Source organism: Triturus cristatus, chromosome 3_2, assembly GCF_964204655.1.
Source record: "Triturus cristatus chromosome 3_2, aTriCri1.1, whole genome shotgun sequence".
NCBI lineage: Eukaryota > Metazoa > Chordata > Amphibia > Caudata > Salamandridae > Triturus > Triturus cristatus.
Window position 1 is genome coordinate 917,265,393 of NC_140584.1, and position 27,243 is coordinate 917,292,635.

Consider the following 27,243-nt stretch of genomic DNA (forward strand, 5'->3'; position numbering starts at 1 on the left):
ACTGAGCTCGGCATAGGTGCGCCACACTTGTAGAGTGGGTGCAGTCCCTGAGGGCAACTCAGCAGGGTGCGCTCTGCCAGCACCCACTGCGGCAGATGTGTAGAGTTCCGGAAAGCATGCAGGTGAGCTGTGACAAGTGCAAGGCCAGAGTATTGTGCTCAACGGACGGGAGGCCCAGACCCCCACAAGCCCGTAGTTTGATACTGGATGACCGGGGTGGGTGGTTCCCCAAAGAGGAAACCGTATGCTCCGGTCCACGAGACACAGCAATGAAAGAGGGGCCAGCAGGAGCAGCATGCAGGACGTAGGTGTATTGTGGCAGTGTTACTATCCAAACTGCCTGTACCCTGCCTCATAACGAGAGCCCAAGGTGGGCCCACTTCTCGAAGACCAACTTCATATGTGCCAGCAGGGGCTCGAGGTTATCCGCCACTATGCTGTCCAGTCCTCGGTTAATTTAAACCCCCAGATACTTAAGGTGCAAAAATCCCATTGGAAGGGATAAGCAGATACTGCTGCACTGGTGATCACCCATGACACAGGAAGTGCCTTGCTTTTGTCCTAGTTAACCTGATACCCCGAGAGCATCACAAAGCCAGAGAGGATGTCCAGGGGGTTCCAGGGCAAGAAGGAAAAGCAAGGGTGACAGCGGGCAGCCCTGCCGAGTACCCCCGCCGGACTGGAAACGGTTCTGAGAGAAAGCCCCCACAGTTAACTTGGGCAGTAGGCGAATCGTAAAGCTATCAAAATTTGGCTATAAAGCCCTCCCAAGACCAAATGGTCTGAGGGTTGCAAAGAGGTACCCCTATTCAATCTTATCAAACGGCTTCTCGGCATACCGTGAGAGGGCGAAGGCATCATACTGTGGGTTTTTGGCCGACAACAAGGTATGATCGAGTGTGGGGAGGTGATTTCTGAAGGGGTGGCCGGGAACAAAACCCACCTGTATATGATGGATCAAGGTAATCAGGGCCTCTCACTATCTCACAGGAGGGGATCAAGGATGGGATCACCACTCAGAAGTTTTTTCTCCAGCACCCTGCTAATTATCTTGATGTCTCTGTTAAGCAGAGGGATGGGCCTGTAGCTCCTGCAAAGTAGGGGGTCTTTCCCCGGCCTAGAAAGGACTGCTATTAAGTCCCAATTGGAGATGGAGTCCAGGGAGTCTGTTTGATCGGCCTCAAGAAAGGCCCCATAGAGGTAGTCCACTATGTCCTCACCTGCCCACATATAAAACTCCTCAGGGAAGCCATCTTCTCCATGGGCCTTGTTATAGGGGTATCTAGAAATGACCTGCGCAATCTCTGTCTTATCAAATTTCCCCCTTCAGTAGGTCCCTGCTGGACTCATTGAGGCTGGGGATCTGCACACCATTAAGCAAGGTCTCCAGGCGGGCAGGGTCGTCTGCCATCCGCAGGGTGTACAGGGGATGGCAGAATTTCATAAACTCGCTGGCAATATCTTGTGGGAGAGTGAGGATAGTGCCATCCGTGGACTTAATGGCCGGGATGGCAAGCGCCGCCTCCTGTTGGCACAGCTGGGCCGCCAACAGCCGTCCTGCATTCTCGCTTGCCTATAGTGACGACCTTTAAGTCGTTCAAGCACATACTCGGCTATAGAGGTGAACACGACGTTGAGGTCCATGCAGGCTTTCTCCAAGCGGCGGCGAAGATAGGACGAGGGATAGTCAGTGTGGAAGCGTGTGAGGGACACAATCTCATCCTCCAGGGCACTCTACTTGGTGGCCCTCTGGGCGTTGGCAAGGGCCACATCTCTTGTGAGACGGCCGCGGATAACTGCTTTAGCGGCTGCCCATAAGACCCAGTGAGAAGTGACAGACCCCCTATTATGTTCCAGATAAGTCGAAACATGGGATTGAAGCTGAGGTTTGCCCTTGGGCGTACAGTAGCGTGAGATGTTTAAACGCCTGTGGCCAAGAGAGGAAAGTCCCAGAGATAGCAGGATCGGTGAATGGTCGGGAAGCACGCTCTACAGGATCCGCGAGCTCCTTGAGTGGGCAACCACTGGCTGGGAGACCAAGAAGTAGTGCAGGCGGGACCTGCTGTCATGAACCGGCGATAAAAACGTATACTCTATTTCCTCTGGGTGTGAGAGTTGCCAGAGATCCACAAGGCCATGGTCAGAAGTAACATCCCCGCTATTGTCTACATCCAGTGGAGTGATCCGATCAAGTCATGTGCCAGGTTGCAATCCCCTCCTATGAGATAGTGGGAGGCCCCGATTCCCGTGAGGAGACGGTTGAGTTTGAAAAAAAATTGCCACTTGGATCCCATAGTCCACAAGCCAAAGATTATCCGAGGCATAGCTGTAATCTGGATCTGTTCATGTCTTAAGGACAGAGAAAGGCAGGGATCTGCGCAAATGAAATGTGATGCCGCACTTCCTAGGTTGCCCGAGGCCATCTGCCGGCACCTTCTGGGCATCTGCTGTGGACTACCTGTCCCACCCAATCACAACGCAACTTTTAGGACTCCGCATAAAAGAGGTGGGTTCCCTGGAAGAGGGCCACATCAACTCATTTAGACTGCAGACAGGACAACACCTTCTTACATTTTATAAAATGTGTCATGCCATTAACATTCCAGGAGACGACTTGAAGGGGCGAGGGAGGTGGTGGAGCAATGTAGGCCATCGTGGCAAGGGGGCATCTGAGGCGGGTACTGGGGAGGGCAGAGAGAAGGGACAGAAGAGAGCCGGATTAGAAATAGAAGAGAAAAGAAGAAAAGAAATTGAGAAAGGGGGAAGAAATGAGAAAAAGGAGGAACCCCTCGGGTGCAGGAGTGGGGGCAGGTAACCAGAAGCAAGGGCAAGCACTAAAAGCTAAAGTTAGGGGAAGAAGAAGAAGGGAAAGGAAAAGAAGACAGGGAGTAAGAGGGCAGACAAAAGAATGAGGAAATAAACAGGCAAGGAACCGAGGGCAGAAACGCCAGGAGAAGCTGGTGATTGAGGGTCTAAGCCTGCGAGTCCAGGTGCACCCGAGGACTCGCAGCAAGGGGCAGATAGAGCAAGTGATAATGAATCAGGTCGGTGACAAAGCAGTGGGGCTGGAAATTGAGAGGGAGAGTATTGTGGGCCAGCAATCCTAATATACAGGGGGAGAAGGGAAAGAGGCCATGAACAACAGCAGTTGTGGTGATGAATAGGGGTAAGGGGGGGTGAAAGGAAGGGAAGGAAAAGGCTCTGCTATATGACCCAGGGGGCAACTTCGGGGGCATAATGGAGGTGTGACATCAGAGATAAGTGAAACACCGGTGTTTGAAATGACAACAAGCTGTTGGGTAAGGTGGAGAATTGCATAACATAGCAGAACATGGCAATGTACATCTAAGCACTGCAAAATACAACTGAACATGAATAGGCATAATACGACACAGCGTTTATACAGAGCAGGAGACAGGCATGCAAACAGTAGTATTATAGTCAGCTGTCCATCCTGAAGGTGTCGGAAGCCTCTTCTAGCAGCGGCTGTGGTAAAAGAACAACACACATGGCAAGAAAGAGTGTGTCTCAGACCCTTGGCTGACTCAGGAACCCTGTCCTGAGTAGGAGCACCCATTGCTTTGAGGGCCATGTCCTTGCCATCCCGGGATCGGGCCAGTTGGGCCCAGACGGTCCAGCTCCCTGCCCCGGTTACAGTCCTCACCGGGACTCTGATGACCACCAGATGTGGTGGATGGGCGAGGTTCAGCAGATGAATCCAAAGGTGTGAAGTTCATCACTTGTTCAGCGAGGCTATCCAGGAAGGTGCACAGTGTCCTTGGGTCACAAAAGTCCTTGGACCTGTCACCCTTCGTAATCCACATGCGGGTAGGTTCAAACAGTCCAAACTTGATGCCCAATTTCCATAGTTGGGGCCACAAAGCCAGGAAGGCCTTCCTCTTATCATTGGTCTCCTGAGAGAAGTTGGCGGCTACGTAAATCTCAGGCCCCTCATAGGCGTATGGACCATGGAAACGGGCTGCAGTCAGGAGTTGTGGTACTTGCTCATGACGGAGAAAGCAAACAATAAGAGGATCTGCCCTCTCTGATGTGGTCAAGCGGGGTGGTGGGGTCTCACACGAGGAGCCCGTGTATTTCCAGGGGAGGAGAAAAGGTCAGCCCCGTGAGCATGGGGGAAGATCCCAGAGAAAGCCCCTGACATCCGAGCACTCTGCACATTCTGGAAATCTGAAAAAAACCGGACTTTGTCCCTATGGTCTCTATCTTCCAGGTCCGTGAGATTGTTCTGAAGGAGCCAGAATTCCTGGTCTCTATCCGGGATGCAGTTGAGACATTCTTCCATGGTCTAGAGACGACGCTCCACACTGTCCTGAAAGCCTGCGAGGTCAGACCATATGGATTTAGTCTTAATAGTGAGGTCGAATATCTTTGTTTTTCTCGTAGTTTTATAAAGCGCAGACTTGACCCGAAGGTATCAGGTATCAGAGCGCTTTAGATGAGCACCAGTTGCGTTACACAAGGACACATTCACTGTTTTTGTTAGGCACGGGAAAGATGAAGTGATTTGCCCAGAATCACAGGATGTTGAGCGTCATTGTCGAGACTCTAACCCGGTTCCCCAGATTTGCGATCGACCACCCTAGCCGTTAGGCTACATCTTCTCTCCATCTTGGAGCCCATGCCTTCCAAGCGGCGACCTACCGCAGTGATCTCCTTCAAGATAGGTCCATTGTTGTATCCGGTTGTGGACAGGGGATGGCCACAGTTGCCGAGGTCGTAGATGTCACCGGGAGAGCGACCACGGGAACTGGTTGAAAGATCGCCTCCATGATGAATTGCTGGCGAGAGGATTTGCAGGAGAATTTACAGGAGGACATTGCTGAGGCAGGAGGAAAAGAAGAGAGAAGTTTGGTCACACCAGCGTAGCGATATATGATGTGGCAGATTGGTGAACGGCCCCCTATTGTGCCGCTCAGAAAGGATAAGTCTCTCGTGGGACAAGAAATGCCTGGAGGGCGACACGTCAAAGTGGCATTGTTCAAGTCATGCTGCGCACCCCCATCCGCCAGATGTCCAGTGCTGTGTCGAGTGAGTAGAGAGAGGAAGATGGTGGGGGGGCGCAGCGACACACCCCCTGGTGAAGGCGATCCCCCTACTCTGGTTGTATTCCTATGAGGCGAAGATTAATGGTGGTGCTCCACAGCCGCTCAATCCTTTGGTGAATATGGTCTCATATAGTCCAAGCGAGGATGCAGACAGCCAGGGGCTTCGACGGCAGCAACAGCGTTGGCCGAGGAGGACGGAGACCAGCAGCGATAATGAGTAGGGAGCCACTCAGGGGCCCATCTGGGCTGAGCTAGGTTTGGGGACGAGGGTGGGTGGCTTGAAACTCCACAGAAAATTCTAGGAGACGATGTGGGGGGAAGGGGGGAGAAGATTGGGAGCTTCCCTGCCCCTAACTAAGCCAGTGTGGCCGATGTGACCATCGCGGGCCCGTGGGACATGTCCCAATCTCTCTGTGGCCTCGTGGTCCAATGAATCAGGGCTGAGGCCTGGGGGAAGACCTCCAAGAGGCTGTAGGTGAAGGTGCAAAAACAACAGTTGATGGACAGAATGCAGAACAATGTCATACATTCACCCCAGTACAGAGATCTGGGCCTAAAGCCATCTTTTTTTTGCTCACCATGCCATTCCAGTTTGAACCCAGCCATGTGCAAATCAGTCTTGACCCTGTGCCTCATGGGAACAGTCCAGCCCGAACTGCCAAGCCAGGTCCTCCCTGGACTGGAAACAAGCATCCTAGGACAGGTTTCGGAGTTTCACCCTCTTCAGTCAGGATAGCTTGATTCCAGTGTCATGGAGAGCACGGGACCCACGTCTGGGCATACCCTTCCCACGGCGGTTCCCAGCAGAGTTGGAGGGGTCAGGCGAGACGATGCAGGCTGCCAAGGGTCTGGGCGGCCCACACAGTTAGTAGCAGTGATGCAGATCAGTGGGTATACCAGGGACCGCAGCGCCATCGAAGGTCCTCAGGGACAGGCCCCAGGGTGTGATGGGCTTGTGGGGGACTTATAGGGAGCCCAGTAGTGAAAGCAAGTCCCCAATTGCAGCGGGTGGGACCAGCGCAGCAATGCAGACACAGGAGAGAACAGGCGGTCAGGCTTTGCAATCCAGCCGGGGTCAAGGAGCTGCAGAGGTTGAAGAGCGAGACGGCCACCCGAAATTAATAGTGATGCGTGCTGCTGTGTTTCAGAATGTCCTGCGTGGCTGCGGAGCTGGCGGCCGGTGAGCGCCATCAAGGGTCACTTTGTAGCAGCTTAGACCCCCCCAGTGGGGTCACAGAGGGGGGACTGGTAGCTCTGTGCAGTCAAGGCAAGGCCAGGTGAGAAGTGTAAGGACAAATCCACTTCTGGTTAAGCTATCTTGTCTGAAAGAGGTCTCCCAGGCTGCTTGTAATAGAAAAGGTGTGATGCCTCTGCCCGGTACTGTACCTCCAGCAAAACACACACTCAAAGGTAGGTTTATTTTAGGAGAGAGTACATCTTAATACAATCTCTAATAATATGAGATTCAGCTTTAGACAACGGCTATATTCATGGGGAAATTTCTATCGAAACACAATGCTGACAAAATGGAGACGCTGCCTGCCATGGATTCTTAGGCCGTCCTGTGCGGCCGTGGACTGGGTAGTTGGTATTTGCCGTTGGGAGGGCGATTAATGTTGCCAAGACTCCCCAGCGGGGTCGCAGGAGTGAGGAGGTAGTATAAGCCGATACAGATTAGGTCCCCACAGCTATTACGATTCCGCCCCATCTCCAAGAACACTCCGGCGAGTGGAGCTCACTTGGGGGCGTATCATTAAGACAATTATTCGGTCAGAAAGCGGCGATAATTGTATCGCACTAGTAGCAAGGTCTCGCTACCGCATGAATCCATGCCTCAGCGCCTTTTCCCTTTACGGCCAGCTTTGCATCTCTAATGAGATGCAAAGTGGGCGTTCCTCCCTTAAATAACGTGAGAAATGTCGCTAACCGACATTTCTCCAATTATTTAGCCTCACGCTAACCTGCAGAGCGATAAGAAAAGTAGCGCTAACCGTGCTTATCGCTACTTTTCTTACGCCTGCTTTTCATCTGACTTAGCCATTATATCCAATGGAAGGTGGATATGATGGCTAAATCTGCCCTTCCCTATCATCAAGCTATCGCCAAACGTTGTGTGATTATCGCTGGATTTCCAGTGATAATCGCACATTTGGCAGCTTGTGCATGGAATTCTATCGCCTCGGAGGTAAGCGTTGCTGATAGCACGATATCTCGGCGATAGAATTCAGCGTTAGCCGGCGATAATTATCCTTGTGCTAAGTCATCGTCCATCGCCTCTCTACTCGGGTGAGTGCATGACATTGTTCTGCATTCTGTCCATCAATTGATCTTTTATCATCGTCCATGGCCAAACCACGCCCCCCTGGGCCTAGAATTGGTCAGTTAACAAATGCTTCTTCAGGGCGATTCATGAGGAAGGACCAAAATTATGTGGTAGTTATATATACCAGCATCTAATGGTGTACCTCAACATCAGTCTTTTCCTGGGTTGCACCTGATGCAAACCTCTTCATATCTGCAAACATTCAGCATCAGAAATGACTATGCCCTGTCAGCATTCATACTGTAGCGAAGGGGTGTTTTCAAACTTCCACGCCCATCCTAGACGTACTAGTCCCCCAAAATCACGACATCAAAAGACTTGATAGATCGGAAAGACCAGGTGGAGGTATTGCCTGCATACATCGTAGCAATATCTCAGAGAACCGCTCCCACTCCCCGGTACTATCCTCTTGTGAATATCTTTGTTTAGACATCACTAGTAATAATAAACCAATATGTCCACTATACGCATTCTACCGCCCACCAGGGGAAAACCTCACCTTCATTGAACATCTCATAGATATTATAGCTACAAATGACGGTCAACAAAATACGCAAATATTCCTTGGTGACCTCAATCTCCACTGGGATGACCTTGACGACCCAGGAGTTAACAGCCTAAAAGCTTTCCTCTCTGATCTTAAACTTACCCATTTCAGTGACACCCCCACACATGATAAAGGCTAAACCCTCGATCTAACAACTTCCAATGTGGATTCCACTCAGCTTGAATCGATCCTCCCCTGCGACTGGTCTGACCACCACATCATTACATTCCACATCAATGTAACAATTAAATTACTTTCTATCAAACCCGCGAGAACAAAAATTTGGAAGAGGAACCTACAAAATTTTGGTTCCGACTTACTCACAACCTCCATTCCCAATATCCTGCTTCCACCCGTAGGCTTATTGGATGTACAAGATCTGACTAATCACTACTTCCACTCCATGAACACGGTACTAGACAAACTAGCTCCCTTACAACTGAAAAGAGTCACCACAAAAGACTCAGGGGCATATCATCAAGGCGGCTCTATGAAATTATCGCCGCTTTTGTGTCCGTTTTAGGGCGAAAAGTGGCGATAATTTCATCGCCTTATCAGCAAAGACACGCTATTGCGTGTTTTGCTGACTTAGCGCCCGTTACAACATCGCCCAGCTTTGCATCGCTAACGAGATGCATAGTGGGCCTTCCTTCCGAAAATAACTGGAGAAATGTTGCTAACCGACGTTTCTCCAATTATCAATCGGCACGCTAACAAGCATAGCGATAAGAAAAGTAGCGCTAACCGCGGTTATCGCTACTTTCCTTACGCCTGCTTTTAGTTAGACTTAGCCATGATATCCAATGGAAGGTGGATATCATGGTTAAGTATGCCGTTGTGCGTTTATCGCTGGAATCCCAACGATAATTCCACATTTGGCAGCTAACTCGGTTATTTTTATCGCTCTGGAGATAAGCGTCGCTGATAGCGTGCTATCTCCGCGTAAAAAACAAGCGACAGCCGGCGATAATTATCCTAGCGCTAAGTGCGCTTAGCGATAATTATTGCCGGTTGTTGATGATATGCCCCTCAATACCCTGATTTGATGGTAGACTAAATGAAGACAGATGATCTCTAAGACTAATTTATTGAAGAGGGAGATCGTCACCATCATCTGACCACTTCAGAAGCACGAGAAACTCCTACCACAGAAAGATCAGATGATCAAAAGCAGGCTTCTTCAGTAAACAATTAGACCAAGCCAAGAACTGCCCCAAAAAGCTATTCAAACTAATCAAATCTCAATCTGAGGATGCACCCCACCACCCAAAAGTTAACCAAGACTCACTTCCCTATTGCGAGGAATTTGCTGCCTTCTTTACTATGAAGACAGAAAAAATAAAGACGGACCTGCTCAACGACTTAATATCTGATACTCACATGGACACTTCACGACTCCCGCTAGGAGCCCCATTCACATGCTCAGCAAAGTTCGACCTCAAAAACCACGCATCCTGGTTCTCCTTCCACACCTACAGTGAAGAATCTATATTATAAACGCTCACAGCCCTGAACTCTTCCAGCCACTTTACTGACCCTCTGCCCGCAAACTAATTTAAAAGACTTCATCCCACTGCTATTGCCTCTATGGACCAAGATTATCAACACCTCTATCCTTCAAAGAACCATCCCAGAAATTCTGAAACACCGGCAGGTATCCCCTATCTTAAAGAAGTCATTGGCAGACCTCTCAGACTTAAATAACTATCGCCCAATATCCAACATCCCCACTCTGGCCAAACATTTAGAAAAATGTGTTCACACATAGCTGGGCAAACACATTCAACCTACTCAACCAATACCAATCCGGCTTCCGTGCAGGGCACAATACTGAATAGATGACGCATTAAAAATCCTTGACAAAAACGAAGACAGTCTACTCATCTTGCTTGAGCTATCTTTGACCTTTGACACCGTTAAACACGACAACCTGATTGATCTCTTGAAATACAGAATGGGATAATCTGGATCTGTGCTAAATTGGTTCACCTCCTTCCTACAGAATAGATCACAAAGTTTCAAGGTTAATCAATCCTTATCCAAGCCCGTCCCAGTCACATTAGGAGTACCGCAGGGATCTTCCCTTTAACCCACACTTTTCAACCTGTTCATGGAACCTCTCACCGATCTTCTCAGCTCCCTGAAGGTCCATTACCACATGTACGCAGACGACACACAACTCTACATAAAGATCCACTCACTTGAAGACATCAAAACCCTCAATTCAACGCTTCAAAAAACGCAGAGCTGGCTAGCCGAAAACCCTCTGAAACTAAACACTCTCAAAACGGAATACTTCATAATCGCTCCCCCCAACCAATTGACCACCATACTCGAGTGGATGAACCACCTAACAGCACACAAAGGTAAACTCCTCATTATAGACTCAGCTAAATCGTTGGGAGTGACTCTGGACAGAAATCTAAATATGCAGAAACATATTAGCACCTCTACAAAAGGAGCAACCTTTCAAATGAAAACCTTGAGAAGACTGAAACCCTTCCTGCCAGCAAATGACTTCAAACAGGCAGTTCAAGTTCTAGTTATACCTAGAGTGGAAAATGGGAGTGTCACTCTATGCGCCCTTCCCAGATCGACGATGGCCCCTCTTAGAGCCTCACTCAATGCAGCTGCTAGACTCATCACAGGCTCAAAAAGAAACAATCACATCTCCCCTGACCTGCGAGCCCTCAACTGGATACCTTTCGATGCGAGAATTCATCTAAACATCGCTTGTATGACACACAAGGCATTACATCACAAAACTCCAAGTTATCTAGGTCAGAAACTGGTGCTCTCGTGTAGTAACAGATCCAACAGGAGCTCCAATAATCTCCGACTGAAACCACAACGATTCGTAAAGAAGAAAACATACAACTGCACCTTTTCAGGAATGGTGCCCTGGATTTGGAACGCTTTTCCCCCAGAAACAAGACAGAATCCTTCTACCGCATTGTTAAAAAAAGAAGTGAAAGCTATTCTCATGGCTAAATTTACCTGAAGTTTCCATATACACCTGTAATATATCTATTTATATAGTATTAGCGACTATTTTGTATTAGACTAACCTATATCTTTCTATGCTTGTTTGCTATTACTTACATCTGCACTGTAAAGTACTCTGATACTCAAAAAGGTCTTGTTCGAGCTATACAAAACCTTCAAAATAAATAAATAAATAAAATCAAAATGTGGTTATTCCTCCCAGATATAGGAAAGTAGCTTCCTGTTTCATCACAGAATGGCTGTAGTTTACAAAGGAGAACTACTGTAGAGAGTATGAGATATAAGCACCTCTGAAGCAGGCTTTCTGCCCAATTCCCTTAGGCGTTATGACATGCCATACTATACACTGTTTATTCAATCATATGTTGGTAATGCAATTTTCTTTCTTTTTTTTTTTTGTACTAATCTCCTGCATTATTTGTGGCTGCTTCAAATAATCAAGAAACATGTAATAAATAGATTTATTAAAAATCAATATATTGAATGAGATATGACTGAGCATTGTATACAAATACATATCACTCATATGCTATTGTAAGAAATAAATATATGATGTTACTTTATACACAAACCTCTGATGGAAACAGAATGCAGCTGCCAATGACAATGGCCAAATAACTATTTAAAAAAGGTGTACTTACTGAGAAAACAGGATGATTGTCATGTGTTAAGAAATACAGAAGAATATAAGGATTGATGCAATACTTGTTACATTCTATTGATTCTCTTACCTTCCCATACCCAAAACTGAATATGTTTTTTGCCGGAGTCAAGCCACATTTTAGAAATTTGCACAAGGGATTGGTTATGTTTCTAAATATGAAAGAAATAGGGAAAGTATTACTTTACATCACATTAAAAAATTCAAGAGTAACACATTTATCATAGCATACGTACAAGACCATGCAGGTTATTTATGTTCAGCAGTAACTAGACACCCATTAAAAATTGGTTAATGCGCTGTCCCTTTAGTTCACCTATCTCAAATAGAGGCTAGAGATGTGCTGTGATGTTGACGGCGGAGCCACAGCCAGCTCTGACACTGGAAACACCATGTGCACTGCACAAATGCTGACTGGCATGGTGTGGGAAGTCCCAACCCATGAGAGGGGGCACTTCACGTATTCAGTTATGCAGGCTGCATTTTCACACCTCACACCACGTCCATGTTTTGTTCAATGAAGTACGGCATTAGATACAAACAATAGAGCATATTTACAATTAAAAAGTGGCGGAGCGAGGCGTTAAGCCAAGAAGGCTAACGCCGTGCTCCGTCACTTCCAAAACACAGGGATGCGACGTATTCACAAAAAAGCTGTGCACCCCTGCATTTTTCCCTGTGCTTGCACTAAATTTAGCTGCCTAGCCCCTACGCAAGCACCCTTGTACTATAGTGGATGGGTGCCTACGTTGAGGAAACGATTGTTTATGTGCAGGAATGTGTCCCTTCCTGCACAAAAACAATCACCAATGGCGATTTGTAACTTCTATGTGTGCTGAATTATGCAGCACATATAAAATTTGTGATTCTTCATTTTGCTAATGAATGTTTATGTGCAGGCCAGGATGCCTTCCTGCACATAAATAATCCTACATGCAGTACACACAGAAACAGCAAAAACGAGGAGAAATAAAGTATTTCTCCTCGTTTTGCCATGTTAAGACCTGGTTTTCCTTGGTCTTAATTTTGGCGTTGCCCCATATTTACGTCACCCTTGTGAATATGGGGCAGAGTCAAAATCAATAGGTGTTGTGGCAGAACGCCCACCGCAACACCCATTGCCCAACCCTTTCACAATAAATATAGCGTGACAGGATGTCTTACTTACAAGGCTACGTAAAGCCATAGGGCGGAGCCCTAATAACCACAGGAACGTCAAAAAAGTGATGTTTGTGTGGCGATAGGGTCTTGTAAATATGCCCGAATGTTCTCTACTTACTGGGAGAAACCACTAGATCATCAGGGACATTGATGTTTTCAACTTTCATATGGAAAATGAAATCAAAATGAAACATTTACTGGACAGTTAATCATGTCACTTGAGGACCAGCTATTATGATCAATTTTCATCAAAACTGCTCCTGCCAGGTCAGCCGAAGCACTTTCAATGACAAATAATACTGAGCGAAGGCTATGGTTGGCCACTTTGAGTGCGGCCTGCATAACTGTAAATGCATCTACTTGCATAACAATGACGGAAAAGTCTCAGGTTCACCAGGTACCACTGAGTGCTGACTGAGCGTAGGGCGGAGCAGAGAGCCGAGCAGGAGCCGAGTGAGACGCCATGTGAGATGCCGAGCGAAGCAGGCAGGAAAGCCCTGCAGTCCTTCATTTCTCACTCTCAGGGGGGGGAAGAATCGCCCAGCGAGACCTCATACCTCTCACCGCCCGACCACGCAGAAACCAGCCAGCGGTGTTAAGCATCTGTGCCCGTTCCGCCTGAACTCGCGGAGGCGGCTGGCGTTAGGACCATGCAGCCTGCGTGGTGGGCGCTGCTCAGGATCACAAGCTTGCAAGCAGCAGCTTGCATATCCTCCCCCCGCGCCTGGAGATCCCTTCTCCCCTCATTCGACCAGGTGGTCTTGCTACTCAGCTTGAGGAGGACTCCAGCGGTCTTGTAATCCAGCTCGTGGAGGATTCCAGAGGCACTTGGGGGCATATTATCAAGACAGGCGATAAAATTATCGCCGCTTTAGCGGCAGAAAACTGCCGCTAAAACGGCGATAATGGGCTTGATGATATGATCTATGGAATTCCAATTGAAGCCCATGTTAGATGAGAAGGACATCTAACATGGGCTTCAATTGGAATTCCAATGAGCTTATTATCAAGCCCATTATCGCCGTTTCAGCAGCAGTTTTCTGCCGCTAAAGCGGCGATAATTTTATCGCCTGGCTTGTTAATATGCCCCCTGGTATTTTTAATTGTCCACCTCGGTGGGTGGGAGGTGAGCTTGCATCTCGAACTTTTGAGAATTGAGCCTTATCTACGGCTTCACATTACCCAACCCGCAACCATTCGCTGACATTATCTCCAGTGACTCCAATGTCTTGACAGCCAACAGCTTGACCGAGGGCCATAGCTCGATCTGAAGGACCACATATCGGCCCATCCCCCCCGAGGCCTATCTGCTTCAGAACTATTCCAGGACGCTGCAGGACTACCTCTAGAGGTCCACGAGTGCCGGAGTTGTACTCAGCTCCTGCTAAGAGAGAACCCCAAGGCCCCCGCAGAGGCGGCCTGACCAGGTCCAGGTGGGCTTGCAATTAGCTCGGGGGATCCCACTCGTATCATTGTGAAATCGAGGACATCGATGACACGAAACAACAAGCATTGGCATAGACAATAGGTCTCGCCTTTGGGATCTTATAAGTTGTTTAGCCATGCAACAGTTCATGTTGTTGCACCAAGGATATTGTGCTGCATAACTAAATACTTATAAGGTCCCAAAAGCGAGACCTATTGGCTATGCCAATGCTATGGATGCTGTTTCATGTTTTATACCTCACGAATAAGGAAGGCATGTTTAAACTGCATGTGATACTCCAAGGATACCAGAGAAGCAAAATGAAAACAGGTGTGACCTGCACATGCTTTCTGACTCCTAATTATATTTCCTTCACTAATAAGGGGGTGGCGAATTGAGCCGTTGACACCTACTGGCTAGGGCTAGGAGTGACGCACTTGCGATGACACTTGCTGGCCTTGGCTTGTAGTGCTGCTCTACAGTGGTACCTGCTGGAGAGGGCTGCAAGACCTACTTTTGCAGCAACACCTACTAACAATCAATGACAGCTCTGCCCTTCGAGTGACTCACTTGTGGTAAGGAATTTGGAGCTCTGCCACTGCTATCAGGAGGGCTCCTGAGGCAATGGCTGGCAAAGACTAGGAGTATGGCCTTTACACAGTGACACCTGCTGGCCTGAGCAGGAAGTGCTACCTTTCCAGTAGCATCTCCTTGCAGTGGCACCTAGGGGCCAGAGAAGGGGCTCTCTCTCATACTAATATCATCGGAGCAAGTCTGGAAGTGCTGCACAACCACTGACACCCAACAGCTAGCGGGTGCTTTTACTGTTATACCTGCAGCTCGGGACTAGGAGTGCTGCTCTTATGGTGACCCAGTTGGCTGGAGCTGGAATTTTGGCTCTCACAGTGACGTCTGCTGGCAGGCAGTGTTGCTTTTACAGTGGCACTTGTTGGCCGGTCATTGAACAGCTATACCTGCTGGCCGGGGATGGAACTGCCGTGTCTGCTGCTGTCTGGTTATGGTGGTATGAAGCGATGCCCACTGGCCCACGATGGAACCTTGAGCACATTTATCAGAGTTCTGACCCGAGCGTGCAACCAAGTGATATTACATTCAGTAAAAATGTGTGACTCACTTAACATGCACCTGCCTTTATTTAAGAAATGCGCACATAAGATCGGTATGGTAAGAATGTTGATCGGTATGGAAAATATGCAAACAATTTAAAAAAACACAGTCACGTAAAAAAAATAACTCGAGCAAACGCAGGTCTATCATCACCATGTTTAAGTCTAGATATATGACTACAAGGAATTCACAAGAGTTTAGGCTTAAAAACTGCAAAAGATACCACTATCTAGGAGTACTCCTGGTGATCATGATACACATTTATCACGCAAGTGCACATTCACTTGTTGAAATGTTACTTTTCAGTGGACATTGCTGCGCGCGCATCCCTCGCGTGCTTAGCACGTCATCGCGATCGCTGTGAAAACGAAAGTGATCGTGATGACGTGCTAAACACGCGAGGGATGCGCGCGCAGCAATGATTGGAGAGGCGGAGCGAGGCACGCGTGCTTGTGCACGTAACCGCAAGCTGGTGGCTGGGGGGTAGCAGTTTGAAAAGCCCCTTACTAAAGTCGAGCAAGCAGCACATGCGCTGCTCTAGGCTCGACCTAAAAAGGAAAGGTCAGCAATCACAGAACTTCCAGAGTTGAAGTAGTTAACCACCCCTCATTGTCACCCTTATCAACTACTACAATAGGATCAGAACGATTCTTATAAAAAGCGTAAAGCAATCAGTGCTGCGGCTTACAAAAGCCACACTCCGTTTTTTTCCTCGACAAACCATTACATGCTGTCATCAAATTGTTTTAAAGACATTCAACATAAAATTCTACTTTAAGCTCCGGAAGGAGAGCTCGCTAAAAGAGATTCAAAAATTGAACATAATTAGGTACTTACTTACCCAGTTAAGCACCAGCTGAGCGACAAAACGGTATGGTTTACAAAAAGTTATGATCTCGAATAGTAAATATGAAGAAACTGGGAACAACGTAATTATGAATAAAAAAGCATTCACAGGGCGACACTCATAGGAGCTACAGTAGGGGAACCTCCAATCACAAGCTTTTTTACAATAATGCCGAAAATTGGGGATTCATCTCCCTCAACTGTGCAGGGAGGAAACCGAAAGTTGACTAAAAGTACAGACAAGTCAGATGTTGGCATGGAGATATCGAAGGCCTATATTGACCCAAAAAAGGAAATAGCACCTAAAAGTATGCAGGCTATAGAACACCGAAAAGGCATAGGGGCAGATTTATGAGGCCCGTTGCGCCATCGGAACGTCACTTTTTGTGACGTTCCGTGGCGCAGAAGCCTGCGTGATATTTATCAGGCAGCACTGAGCCACTTTTTGTGGCTTAATGCTGCCTCATAAATATCAGTCCTTTTAACGCAGTGTTCTGCGTTAAAGGGGCGTGCAATGGGTGTTGCTGGGGGCGTTCCCAGCAATATCCATGGCCTTTTGACACTGCCCCAGATTTACGAGAAATCGTAAATCTGAGGCAGCGCCAAAAGCTTACGCCTCCCCAGGGGAGGCGTAAGGGAGGCGCAACGGGCAGAAATATCTTTATTTCTCCTCGTTTTTCCTTTTTCTATGTGTGCTGCATTCTGCAGCACCCATACAAAGAGGAAAAACCTCTTGTGATTATTTTTGTACAGAAAGGTTTCCCTTCCTGTACAAAAATATTCATCTCCGCAACGCAGGCACCCTTGCACCATGGTGCAGAGGTGCCTGCGTTGGCGCAGGCAGCCCATTGTGCTCCGGCGCAGGGGAAAAGGACAGGAATGCGCCGCATTTTATAGATACGGCGCATCCCTGCCCTTTTCTTTTGCCGTAGGGAAGCGCAGCAGGAAGGCCTGCTGCGCTTCCCTATGGCAAAACCTCATAAACCTGCCCCATAGTGCCTACGGTCCCAACGGAGACCACGGATCCTATGGCGACCCGAGAGCATACCTCCCAGACCATCGTAACAGAACAACCGGACGATCCTCTACAAATATTGGCCCCACAAATCTGAACCACTGACTTCACTCTACCGGACACTGATCACCTGCCGCTTCATTACTTTGATTTTGGCGAATCTAAAATAAAAAAAAATTGCACTTGCTCTCTAGTTCACCAAGCAATCTAATCGATGCGGCACAAAGCCTCTCACAATCTTCTGAATTCCCATAAATTATCATGCAACAATCACCGAATAGGCAAGATCTCATCTTAAGTAGCATCCTATCTTTGCAGAGAATCATGGAATCTATATTACTACTCTTAGAAACGAATATGGAAAATACGGACCAGATATTAGAAACACAAACTGCGATACTACAACACTTTGTGGATAAAAAAGGAAAAAACAACTTCTTCAAGATGCTCAAATCCTACCTGCCATCTCGGAGAGTCCTCAGGGCAGAGAAAATAAATTCCACTATACTTCCCCAGCGCCTAGTACTCATTCTACTAAAAAAAATCAGAAAGCGACTCAAACGGAGGATTTTCCCATTAAACAGAAAACAAATAGGGGCGTGGCCAAGGAGTCAATAATGGCGGAAGCGTGAGCTCGGAACTCCATGCCGGCCCACCACTTCTGAACATAATTCAATGGCGCCCGGGCCCGGAGACTATCCCGTAGCTGTTCTGACGGTGCCGGGGGGTTGCGAGGCAGGCCCCGGCACTTGCTCCTGATTGCAGGGGGGAGTACCAGAAACCCCGGCGGCGACCGGAGCTGGGATGCCTCAAGATGGTGGCCAGGGGCTGACCGGCACCTAGGGATCACAGCGGAGCCTGGAGGCTGCTGGGGCTTCCTCCCCGCCCTGCAGTACTTCCTCCGCTCACTGGGCTGACCCGCGGAACATTGTGCCCATGCAGAAAAGGGCTTGGCGGCGCATCTCATCTGTGATGGCTATACTGTGAGCTAGGCGCTTGTGACGGAGCACGGCCCCTGAAGGTGAGGTGCAGGGAGCATGATTGGAGCCCAAGTCGGGGCTTGTGGTTTTAGAGTGCAGGCCTTGCCTTCGGCCTTATAAACTGAGGCATACCTGTGGTTCCTGTTGGCTGCGCCATGGCGTGGGGGCACCACAATCCACACGCGGGAGACTGGGGTTCCCCCCTGTAGCCTGAGGACTGGGGTGAGAGTGCGGCCTCCTTGGGGGTGACTGCGGCCTGGGGGTTAACCCTGGAAGTGGATCTGAGGCCTGAGTTGCCTGGTCGGTGTGCCTTGGAGGTGACCTAGGGAGGAACGAATGTGGCTATCTTGATAGGCCGTTCCCGCTCCGGAGTGCAGAGGGAGTCCAGGTTCGGCAGACCTCCTGTGGGTGTAGCCTGTCAGCCAACGCCCTGTGGAGTGGTGGGCCTTCTTAGAGAGTGTGGAGGCACCACAAAGGGGTGCTCCCCAAATTGCGACACAGGTGATGGTGGCACAACGCCGACTGAGCCCGTGTGAGAGCTGCTCTGAACACTGGTGGGAGCGTGGTCTGGATAGTGACTCGGCCATCAGGGGGCCACAGAAGCACGGAGAGCAGTGGGCCCTTTAACGGAGTGACTGTCCTGGAGGTTGGAATGGGGGAGTCCTCCCGAGTGCCGCAGACCTGCACTGTACCACAGGTGGTGGAATCGCGAAGTCAGCTGACGGGTGGCCTTCCCTTCCCGGCGCGGCCCAACAGCCGGTGGGCTGTTTGGCGTCATAACCTTGTGGCCGGCTGGGTGGGGCCACGCATGATCCGGAAGACAGTGCCCAGGAGCAACAGCAGACTGCTTCGGTGGACCCAGTACAGCAGCAGCTGGGCAAGATACTGGAGGCTATTACAGAAACGAAGGCTACCCTCCATCAGGACATCAATGCAGTGGCGGTAGGGTTCAGCCTCCTGCGAGAAGAGCATAAGAATCTTTCCGAGAGGTTGAAGGAGACGGAGACCAGCATTACAGCGTTAGCCCACGCACAAAAGGCCCTGGAGCAGCAGGTGGGAGCCCTCACGCACAGGGTAGGCATGCTGGAACAGAGGGCCGAGGATGCAGAGGGAAGCAACAGGTGGAACAACATTCGAGTACTGGGTCTGCTGGAAGGAGTTGAGTGCGGCCACATGGTGTCCTGTTTGACACAGTGGCTGAGGAATGAGGTGGCACCTGAGGGCCTATCGACCTTTTACACCTTCGAGAGGGCCCACAGAGTACCGGCCAGGCCCCTGCGCCTGGGCGTCCTACGTTGTGTTAGTGGCCCGATTGTTCCATTTCAGGGACAGAGATGCGCAGAGGGCCCCTACATTGTCAACAACAGTAAAGTCTCCCTCTTTCCGGACGACACTCTGGAGGTGCAGAGGAAATGGGCCTCGTTCCTGGAGGTCAAGAAGGTACTGCGGGAGGAGGGTCTCCAGTACTCCCTGATGTTCCCGGCTCGGTTGCGGATCATCTTGGATGGTAATACTTACTTTTGTGGCAGCCCAAATGAGACCTGGGACTGGATCAAGGCCTACAAGATCGGAGACCCCGGCCTGCAGGTCCCCAATCAGAGCTGAAGAAAATGGCGGAACTTGAAAAACGCTCCAGAAGACGGTCCCGTAGAGGAACCCCTAAGAAACCGACTTCTTCACAAACACAGAAGGAGAGGGCTGTGGCAGTGGTGGAGGCTTCATCCTCAAGGGATACGGGGGACGTAGACTCTGACACATCCCGTAGCGACAGCGTAAAACTGCCGGTGGTGACTCCGGGGACGGCGGATGAAGTAATCTGAAGCTGCGCGGGCTTTGGGGTGGGCCTGACCCCCTGGTGTTTTGCTGAGCTGTTGGTGGCGGACGCTAGGCGCAAGCCGGCCTGTTCTGGAGGGGCCGGTACACTGCGGACAGTTTGTGCATCAGAACTCTGTCTCTTGCTGTTCACCCTTCCCCCCTTTGAGTGCCTTACTGGGGTAGGGCCACACGAAGGACTATGTTACACATGCTGTTTGGGCGACTGACCGTTGTCAGGCTGCCCTATGGTCAGGGTGTTGTTCAACATGGGTGTTCATCCGTTGACAGCTTTAGTTTCGTTGTTTGCAGAGGAGGGCGGCTGTGCATGCACAGGGGCGTGCGGGGCAGGGGCCAACTTATGTTGCTATGGAACGGATTCCTGTAGAAATGGCAGGTACACCTAACACTCTGAGGTACCTCACATGGAATATCCGTGGCATGGGAACAATGGCCAAACGCCACAACATCTACTCCTACCTGCGATGCAGGGATGTGCACATTGCATTCCTCCAGGAGACACATCTTAACAAGGAGGAGGCCGGGTACTTGAAGAGGAGGTGGCGGGGGCAGATTTTCGCGACCACCTTCTCGGCCTTTGCCAGGGGGATGTTGATCTGGGTGAGGCCTGGGTTCCCCTTTGCTCTTGAACACTCATGGCTTGATACTGAGGGACGGCATATCCTGCTCACGGGGAGACTAGCGGAGCAGGAGGTGACGCTAGGCAATGTGTAGGCGCCTAATCAGGACCAAGTCCGCCTCCATGGCTCATTGCTTGAAGGTTCTCTAATCCTGGGGGGTGACTTTAACTGTGTAGCGGATGTTGCTGCTGACCGTTCGCACCCTCCGCTGCCGGGAACTCAGCCTTATCGCACAGGATGAGGTTTCCGAACATGGATATCTCATTGGGGCCTCAAAGACACTTGGAGACTGCAGCATGCTCGAGACAGGTGTGAGAAGTTGGCCTGGTATATGCTGTCCACTAGTTATAGTGGACACCTTGCACCAGTCCAAACTACCCTTATTGATGATTAGGTTAAAGACAACCTTTATTGAAAGCTATCCTAGTGATAGCTATGGAGAGCAGCCTACAGGCTAAGTCTCGAGGGAATGTAAAGCAGCTTGGTTTACCAGATTATAACCTCCTGAATGACCAAATGAAAGGAGAACCACACAAGGTATATATAAAATATATGTATTTATTTCTAAACACTCTCTACTAACCTCATTATGAGATTAGAGAACAAGGCACACAATATTACAGTACTAGAAGTAAATAGCACAATACACATATCAAGAAACTGGTATAACAACTACAACTTGACTAGACACAGTGCCTAGAGCACATAGAATGGCTGGGACCCCAAGGAACCACCCAAGGTAGTGACACAGGGGACCCACAGGGGACGCGTGCAGTGTGAGAACAGATCCGCAAGCTCCGTACAATCCTATGGGAAAGTCGTGGTTGGAATTTTAAAGATTAAGGACACTTAGGTGAGGATTTTAAGCAAACCCTTTGGAACATAGAGGTTTCTAAGGCCAGCACCCTTGAGAGTAACGAGGTACCCGTATTACCTATCCCAGGAGAGCCGGGTGCATAGGGGTCATGTGGTGTCGGAAACGCTCGTTGAATTCAATGGCGTGTTGCGAAGAAGTGCTGCTGCCGGGAAGATGAGAAGTGTCCGGTGTGATCCAAGCCTGGATCAGAGCTGAGAAGAACCTGAAAGCAGAGGTGACAGAGTCTGGGTCACTTCACAGTGACCAGGGGCACAATAGACCAATGCCCACCAATGTCGGGTGTTTCAGGTGAGATGAGGTGAAGCTTGACTCTGCAGCCACGGGGACCAGGAGACGTCGACGACGACCAAACTTAGCAGGCGAGCTGTTTCACGAAGGATGTCGAGTGCTGGGGGGGTCAGTGTCCGGATTGCAGACCGACAAGCCTTGGCAACTGCAACCCACGCGGTCAGAGAAAAGATGCTTCTGTGTGGACCAGCAAGGTCCTGGGGACTCCCCAAGCGATGGAGAGTCAGGGCACGTCTGGAGCAACCAGGAAAGCCCACTTAAAGTTAAAGTTGCCTTCACAGGGACCCACAGGTCGACGGACTAGGGATCGTGAAGGGACCTCGAGAGGAATCACAAAATACCAGCCCACGGAACACTCGTGGAGTGTAGTGCGGTAACCTTCGGTGGAAACACTGCTCGGAGTCTGGACTACAAGTAGCCCAAAACACAGCCTCAGGGATCGCCAAAAAGCATATGCTGCTGCAAATGTGCACGGTGTCCAGGGGTACGGGTTGCACGGTCCCCACGAGGACTGTGGGTCTCAGGTTTGCTGAGAGCACTAGTCGACCTCAGGGAAGCTTGGGAACCCACCTCCTGTGTTGCAAAATCTTCGGAGTCCGTCAGGGGCTGCGTAGATACAAACTGGTCAGATGCGTTTCAGCTGCCTGCCTTGCAGGGGATTAACTCCTTTACTTCAAGGGAGATTCTTCAGTCATCCAACGTAGTGTAGCTAGTTGAAGTACTTGGTTTCTGTAGCAGAGTTTCGTCCAGGTAAATCCAAAGTCCTGTAGCCAGAGGTTCCTACTTTATACCCAAAGAAGGGGTAGGGTAAACTCTGGGGACCCACCTATGGGAGGGTCAGGACAGAGGGGTGGCTACACCCATGTCCTTTGACCAGTTTCACGCCAGAGCAGGGGCTGATAGCCCCTGCAACCGGCTTGAGCTGGACTATACACAGGGACACCAAATGTGCCCCCAATGCAGACATCAAAGCACTCTCAGAGTGCACCCACCCAGCCCCAATACACTAAAGCCTGTCTGGGAGGTGGTCACACCTCCATGTGACAGGAAACCTATTGTCCAGCCTCCCCTGCCGGAGTTTCATCCAGCAGCAGGAGGGCAGACTCGCGTCTGTGGCTGGCTGCATCCATTTTGTAATGCAAGGGTCTGTAAAGCTGGCACCGGGTGTCCCGGTGCTGTCATATTTCTCCCTCTAGTAGGGTGGAATCATACCTCCACACCAGTTACTGGTGTGGAGGTATGATTCCAAGGTGTTTGACACCAAACACAACATGTTTCCATGCAGCCGTTTTAAAGTTAGCATTTACAGCGAGGTTATAATGCACCTAAGTATATATGGTTGGCAGCATCACAAACAACAACGGAATATAGGTTCCAAAAGCTGCAGAGTGGCTCTGCTCATGTATGTGCACCCTCTCACGTAAAACCCAGCACCCTGCCTTCAGGATTGATAAGGCCTGCCATAGGGATGACTGATAGGTTTATATGTGCAGTGATTAGGATAGATATAGTGAACCTATACCTAAGTAAGGGACGCATGCACCACCTTACACAGGCTGCTGTAGCAGACCTGTTGTGTCATTTTGAATGGCCTCCCAGGGGTGGCATAATACATACTGCAGCCCCTGAGAGGCCTATTGGGTACCTATGCCCTGGGTACATAGTATACCATATACTAGGGACTGATAAGGGTACACTATCACCAAGAAGAGATACAAGGGAGAACTTGAGTCTTCTCTGACTCCCCTAGCAAACGTTTTGAACTCACTACACAGAGAAGAGCTACACACAAAACTTATTAGTAACAGTTAATTATGATAGTGAGAGAGACACAATACTATCCCTTACTATCAAAACCTAGAATGTTTGTCAGAAGGAAAAGACATTATTCTTTTAATACTGCCCTCACACACTTTGCAGTGTCATGCTTCATCATTGGGCCGCGTCGAACGCCCCCGTGCAGACCAACACAGAGGGCGGAGCGCAATGTTTTAAGAGATGAAGAATGTAGTGGTGAGGTCACAGAAAGATGAAAGGTGTTAACACACAACACAAATAGTGACAACAAAAACAAAGCAAGGAAAAATATTCCCTCAAGAAGGGACCACAAAGGTGCAGACATATACACTAAGACTGCCTAGGAGGGGACTGTCTTTAATTTTATTCCTGTCACCTCCTGGCAGGATTAAAAATAAACTGTCGGGATTAGTTAGGGGAGGTAAAGACCCCTAAATCCCAGCTGCTTTTACCAACATGTTTCTGCCAACATCAAACGCTCACATGAGTCGTACTGGCATTCATCAGGGTGTTGGTCCCTTAGTTGTTTGGTCTGATAAGGGTACCCCAGAATCCAATCTGGAGTGTACCTTAAGTACATGAGCAACCAATTTAGGGAGAACACAGATAGACTGGGGTCCTCATTAGCAGGATCCCAGTCAAACTAAGCCGAAAACCCGCAAAACACCAGGCAAAAAGTGGGGGTAACCATGCAGTCAGATTCCACCTTCCTACATAACCCCCTCTCCCCCAAACGAAGGGAGATAAGGCTAACCTTGGCCAGTTGAGCCTTTATTGACTAAGTGGCCATATAAGGAAGATCCTGCACTAGCATGGATACCCCCTGTCTTATGGTCCACTAAGCAGTCCCTACCCCTAAGGGTATGGGATGGTCTCCAAAGTTGGGATTTATACTTGTTGTGTGTTCTGGCAAAGTAAAAGGCTGGTGGGGTGTCTGAGTAGAGAAGTGAGGCCCTAATAAAGTTGGTCTCAGCTTCCTCAGATCACTGGCCACCATAGAGGCCTTTCTTTCATTGACTGAGTTATATCTGGCCCTAAGGGCCAACCTCTGGCTACCTACAGCTGGGGGTTGGGTTCCTTTGGTTGGAACACTGGCGGGACATGGCGAACCACTTGGTCCCAGTTTTGCCCTTGCCCAACAGAGTCCATCTGGGGGTGGTCCCTATTCAATGTTAAAAGGGATCCCACAGTGTGTTGAGGAATTTTCACCTGGCAAGGGCTACTAGACTGGGTGCCCCTAATCTGTTGATGGGGGGTTCCTCTGGGCAGTGGGCCCTTAGGGGGCCACCGACCTCCCTGACCTCTGCAGCCCTGGGCTGATTGAGGTAGGGTAGTGAGGGGCAGGTTACCTGCTCCAGACTGGGTACCACCTTGGAAGGGTCCCCTGCCATCAGGGGTGTTGCCTGTACAGGCCTGACCGCCTCTGGGGCAGTTCCTTCACTAGGGGTAGGATCAGTTCCCTGAGGAATCTGACCCTTACCTATAGTATGGGGGGAAGTCGACCTTTCTTCAACCCTTGTGCTCTCTTGTGGAGTAGAGTGGGCCATTCTTTCAGGCTCCATCACTCCAACATTTCCCTGGGATTGGGCTGTGGCCCTAAGAGCCCCACCAACTCTCTCAGGGAGGCCTAGCATTCTCAAATGGGCCTGGTATTCAACTTCAACCCAGGATGAAATTTCCAGATCATTACCCAACAAGCAATCTACAGGTAAGTTTCAGAACACTACCACTATCTTTGGGCCAGTGACCCCTCCCCAGCTGAGATTGACTATGGCCATGGGACGATCTGTCCTGATAATATCAATGTTGGTCACCTGGTATTTTAACTCAGGTAAAAGCTGTTGAGGGGGTATTAGCTTCCCTGTCACCAGGGTAACACTACACCCTGTGTCCCTGAATGCCAATGCCTTCTGACCATTGATTAGTGGCTCCTGTCTGTACTTGCTCAAGGTATTGGGGCTGACAGTAAAAGTGGGAAATCCCATGCCACCATTCCAGACTGAGGAGGCCTGTGAGGGGGACCTTTCTAAATTATGGTTCACCTCCGTTCCCCATGAGAACCCACCTAACTTTTTGGGTGCACTACTACCAACTGGGGGATTACTACTTGTAGTACCAGGAGGAGTGGTAGTATTGCCAGGAGGAACATTTTCCTTATGTCTGACCCTTGGGCAAATGGGATCGTTTTTCCAGTGGCCTGGCATTTTACAGACATGGCAATAACGTTTCTTTTCAGGGGAGGAAGGGGTTTGGGATCCACCCCCAGAAGAGGATTTTTGGGGCCCTGCACTGGATTTATCTTTTGATTCATCCCCACCTTTCTCTTGGGTCTTGGAAGAATCTTTCTTCTGGTCACCACCCTGATTCTTTGGCTTTACTCTGGTTCTGACCCATTTGTCTGCCTTCTTTCCCAATTCTTGGAGAGAGGTCAGATCAGAGTCCACCAGGTACTGGTGTAAAAGCTGGTTTTGACAATTATTAAGGATCTGCTCCCTCATAATCAAATTGAATAATTCTAAAAAGTCATGCACCTTGCTGCCATGTGTCCAACCTTCCAGAGCCTTAGTAGCACAATCTATAAAGTCAGCCCAGTCTTGAGTCTGTGCCTTTTGGGCATCTCTGAACTTTAACCTGTATTGTTCAGTGGTTAAGCCAAACCCATCAATCAGATCACTCTTCAATACTGTATAATTATCAGCATCCTCTTCTCTAACAGCGAGGAGCTTGTCTCTACCTTTGTCTGCAAAGGAGAGCCACATGATTGCTGCCCACTGCTCCTGAGGGACGCTATGTACTTTACAGTCCCTCTCCAGTGCAGTTATCCATTTGTGGATGTCATGCCCACTCTGGTAGAGTGGGACAATCTTGTTCAGGTTCCTATGGTCATGAGTAGGTTCTCTACCTCCAGAGACACTGTTGCTGCCACCATGGGGCTTTAGCCCCAACATTTTAGAAGCTTTCTGAAGCTCCAGGGATTCCCTATCTAAGGCCAATTGCTCTCTCTTGATTCTGAGCTTAGCTCTCTCAAACTCAAGCAGTTGGCACTTCTTCTCATAAGAGGACTCCCTTTTATGAGAAGAAGTCCTATGAGAAACAGAGATCCCTACAAAAGTACCAGAATGATTAGACTCCTGAGAAGGAGATCTTGATCTTCTTGGTAAATTGTTAACCCTTTCAGGTGGGGTAAAGAGACGACCACTGAGGTCTTCTCTTTCACCTTCAAGAAGAATTGGATTGTTCAGGTTAGAATCATCTTGATCCCCCTGGCCAGCATCAAAGTCCAGGTCATAGAGGTTTTCACCTCCTGCCCTTTCCTCTTCTGCTGTCCCACCCAACTTGCTTGCCTCATCAGACCCTGGGATCTTTCTGAGGTAATCTAAATGCAAAGCCTCTATGAGGCGTTGAGTTCTAGGGTTTTACCCTGTCTTCAGTTTCCTACCTGTACACATACTCCTCAGGGGTGTGGAATTTAATAAAAATGTACTTGTCCATGGGGCAGGTTGCTTCATAAATCTACTTGTCCTGTCACAAAATCCACTTGTCCCTTTTGTGCCATGTACTGCAGTGACAAATTATGCCAGCAATCTCATTATATAGGAGCTCTGAAATAGCCTCTCTGATTATGCTAGGGCTCGTACCATAATAGGGGTTGAATACTAGAAATTCCCT

At 49.2% G+C, this 27,243-nt stretch overlaps 1 protein-coding gene across 1 annotated transcript in view; it reads right to left on the reverse strand.

Moving 5' to 3' along the window:
* The window catches only part of TEX14 (testis expressed 14, intercellular bridge forming factor), a 1,549,829-nt gene that overhangs the window by 1,336,862 nt on the left and 185,724 nt on the right, over positions 1-27,243 (reverse strand). The window contains exon 5 of the mRNA XM_085647123.1: positions 11,674-11,755. Within this exon, the coding sequence (XP_085503249.1) occupies positions 11,674-11,755 (82 nt within the window). The remainder of the gene's footprint in view (positions 1-11,673; positions 11,756-27,243) is intronic.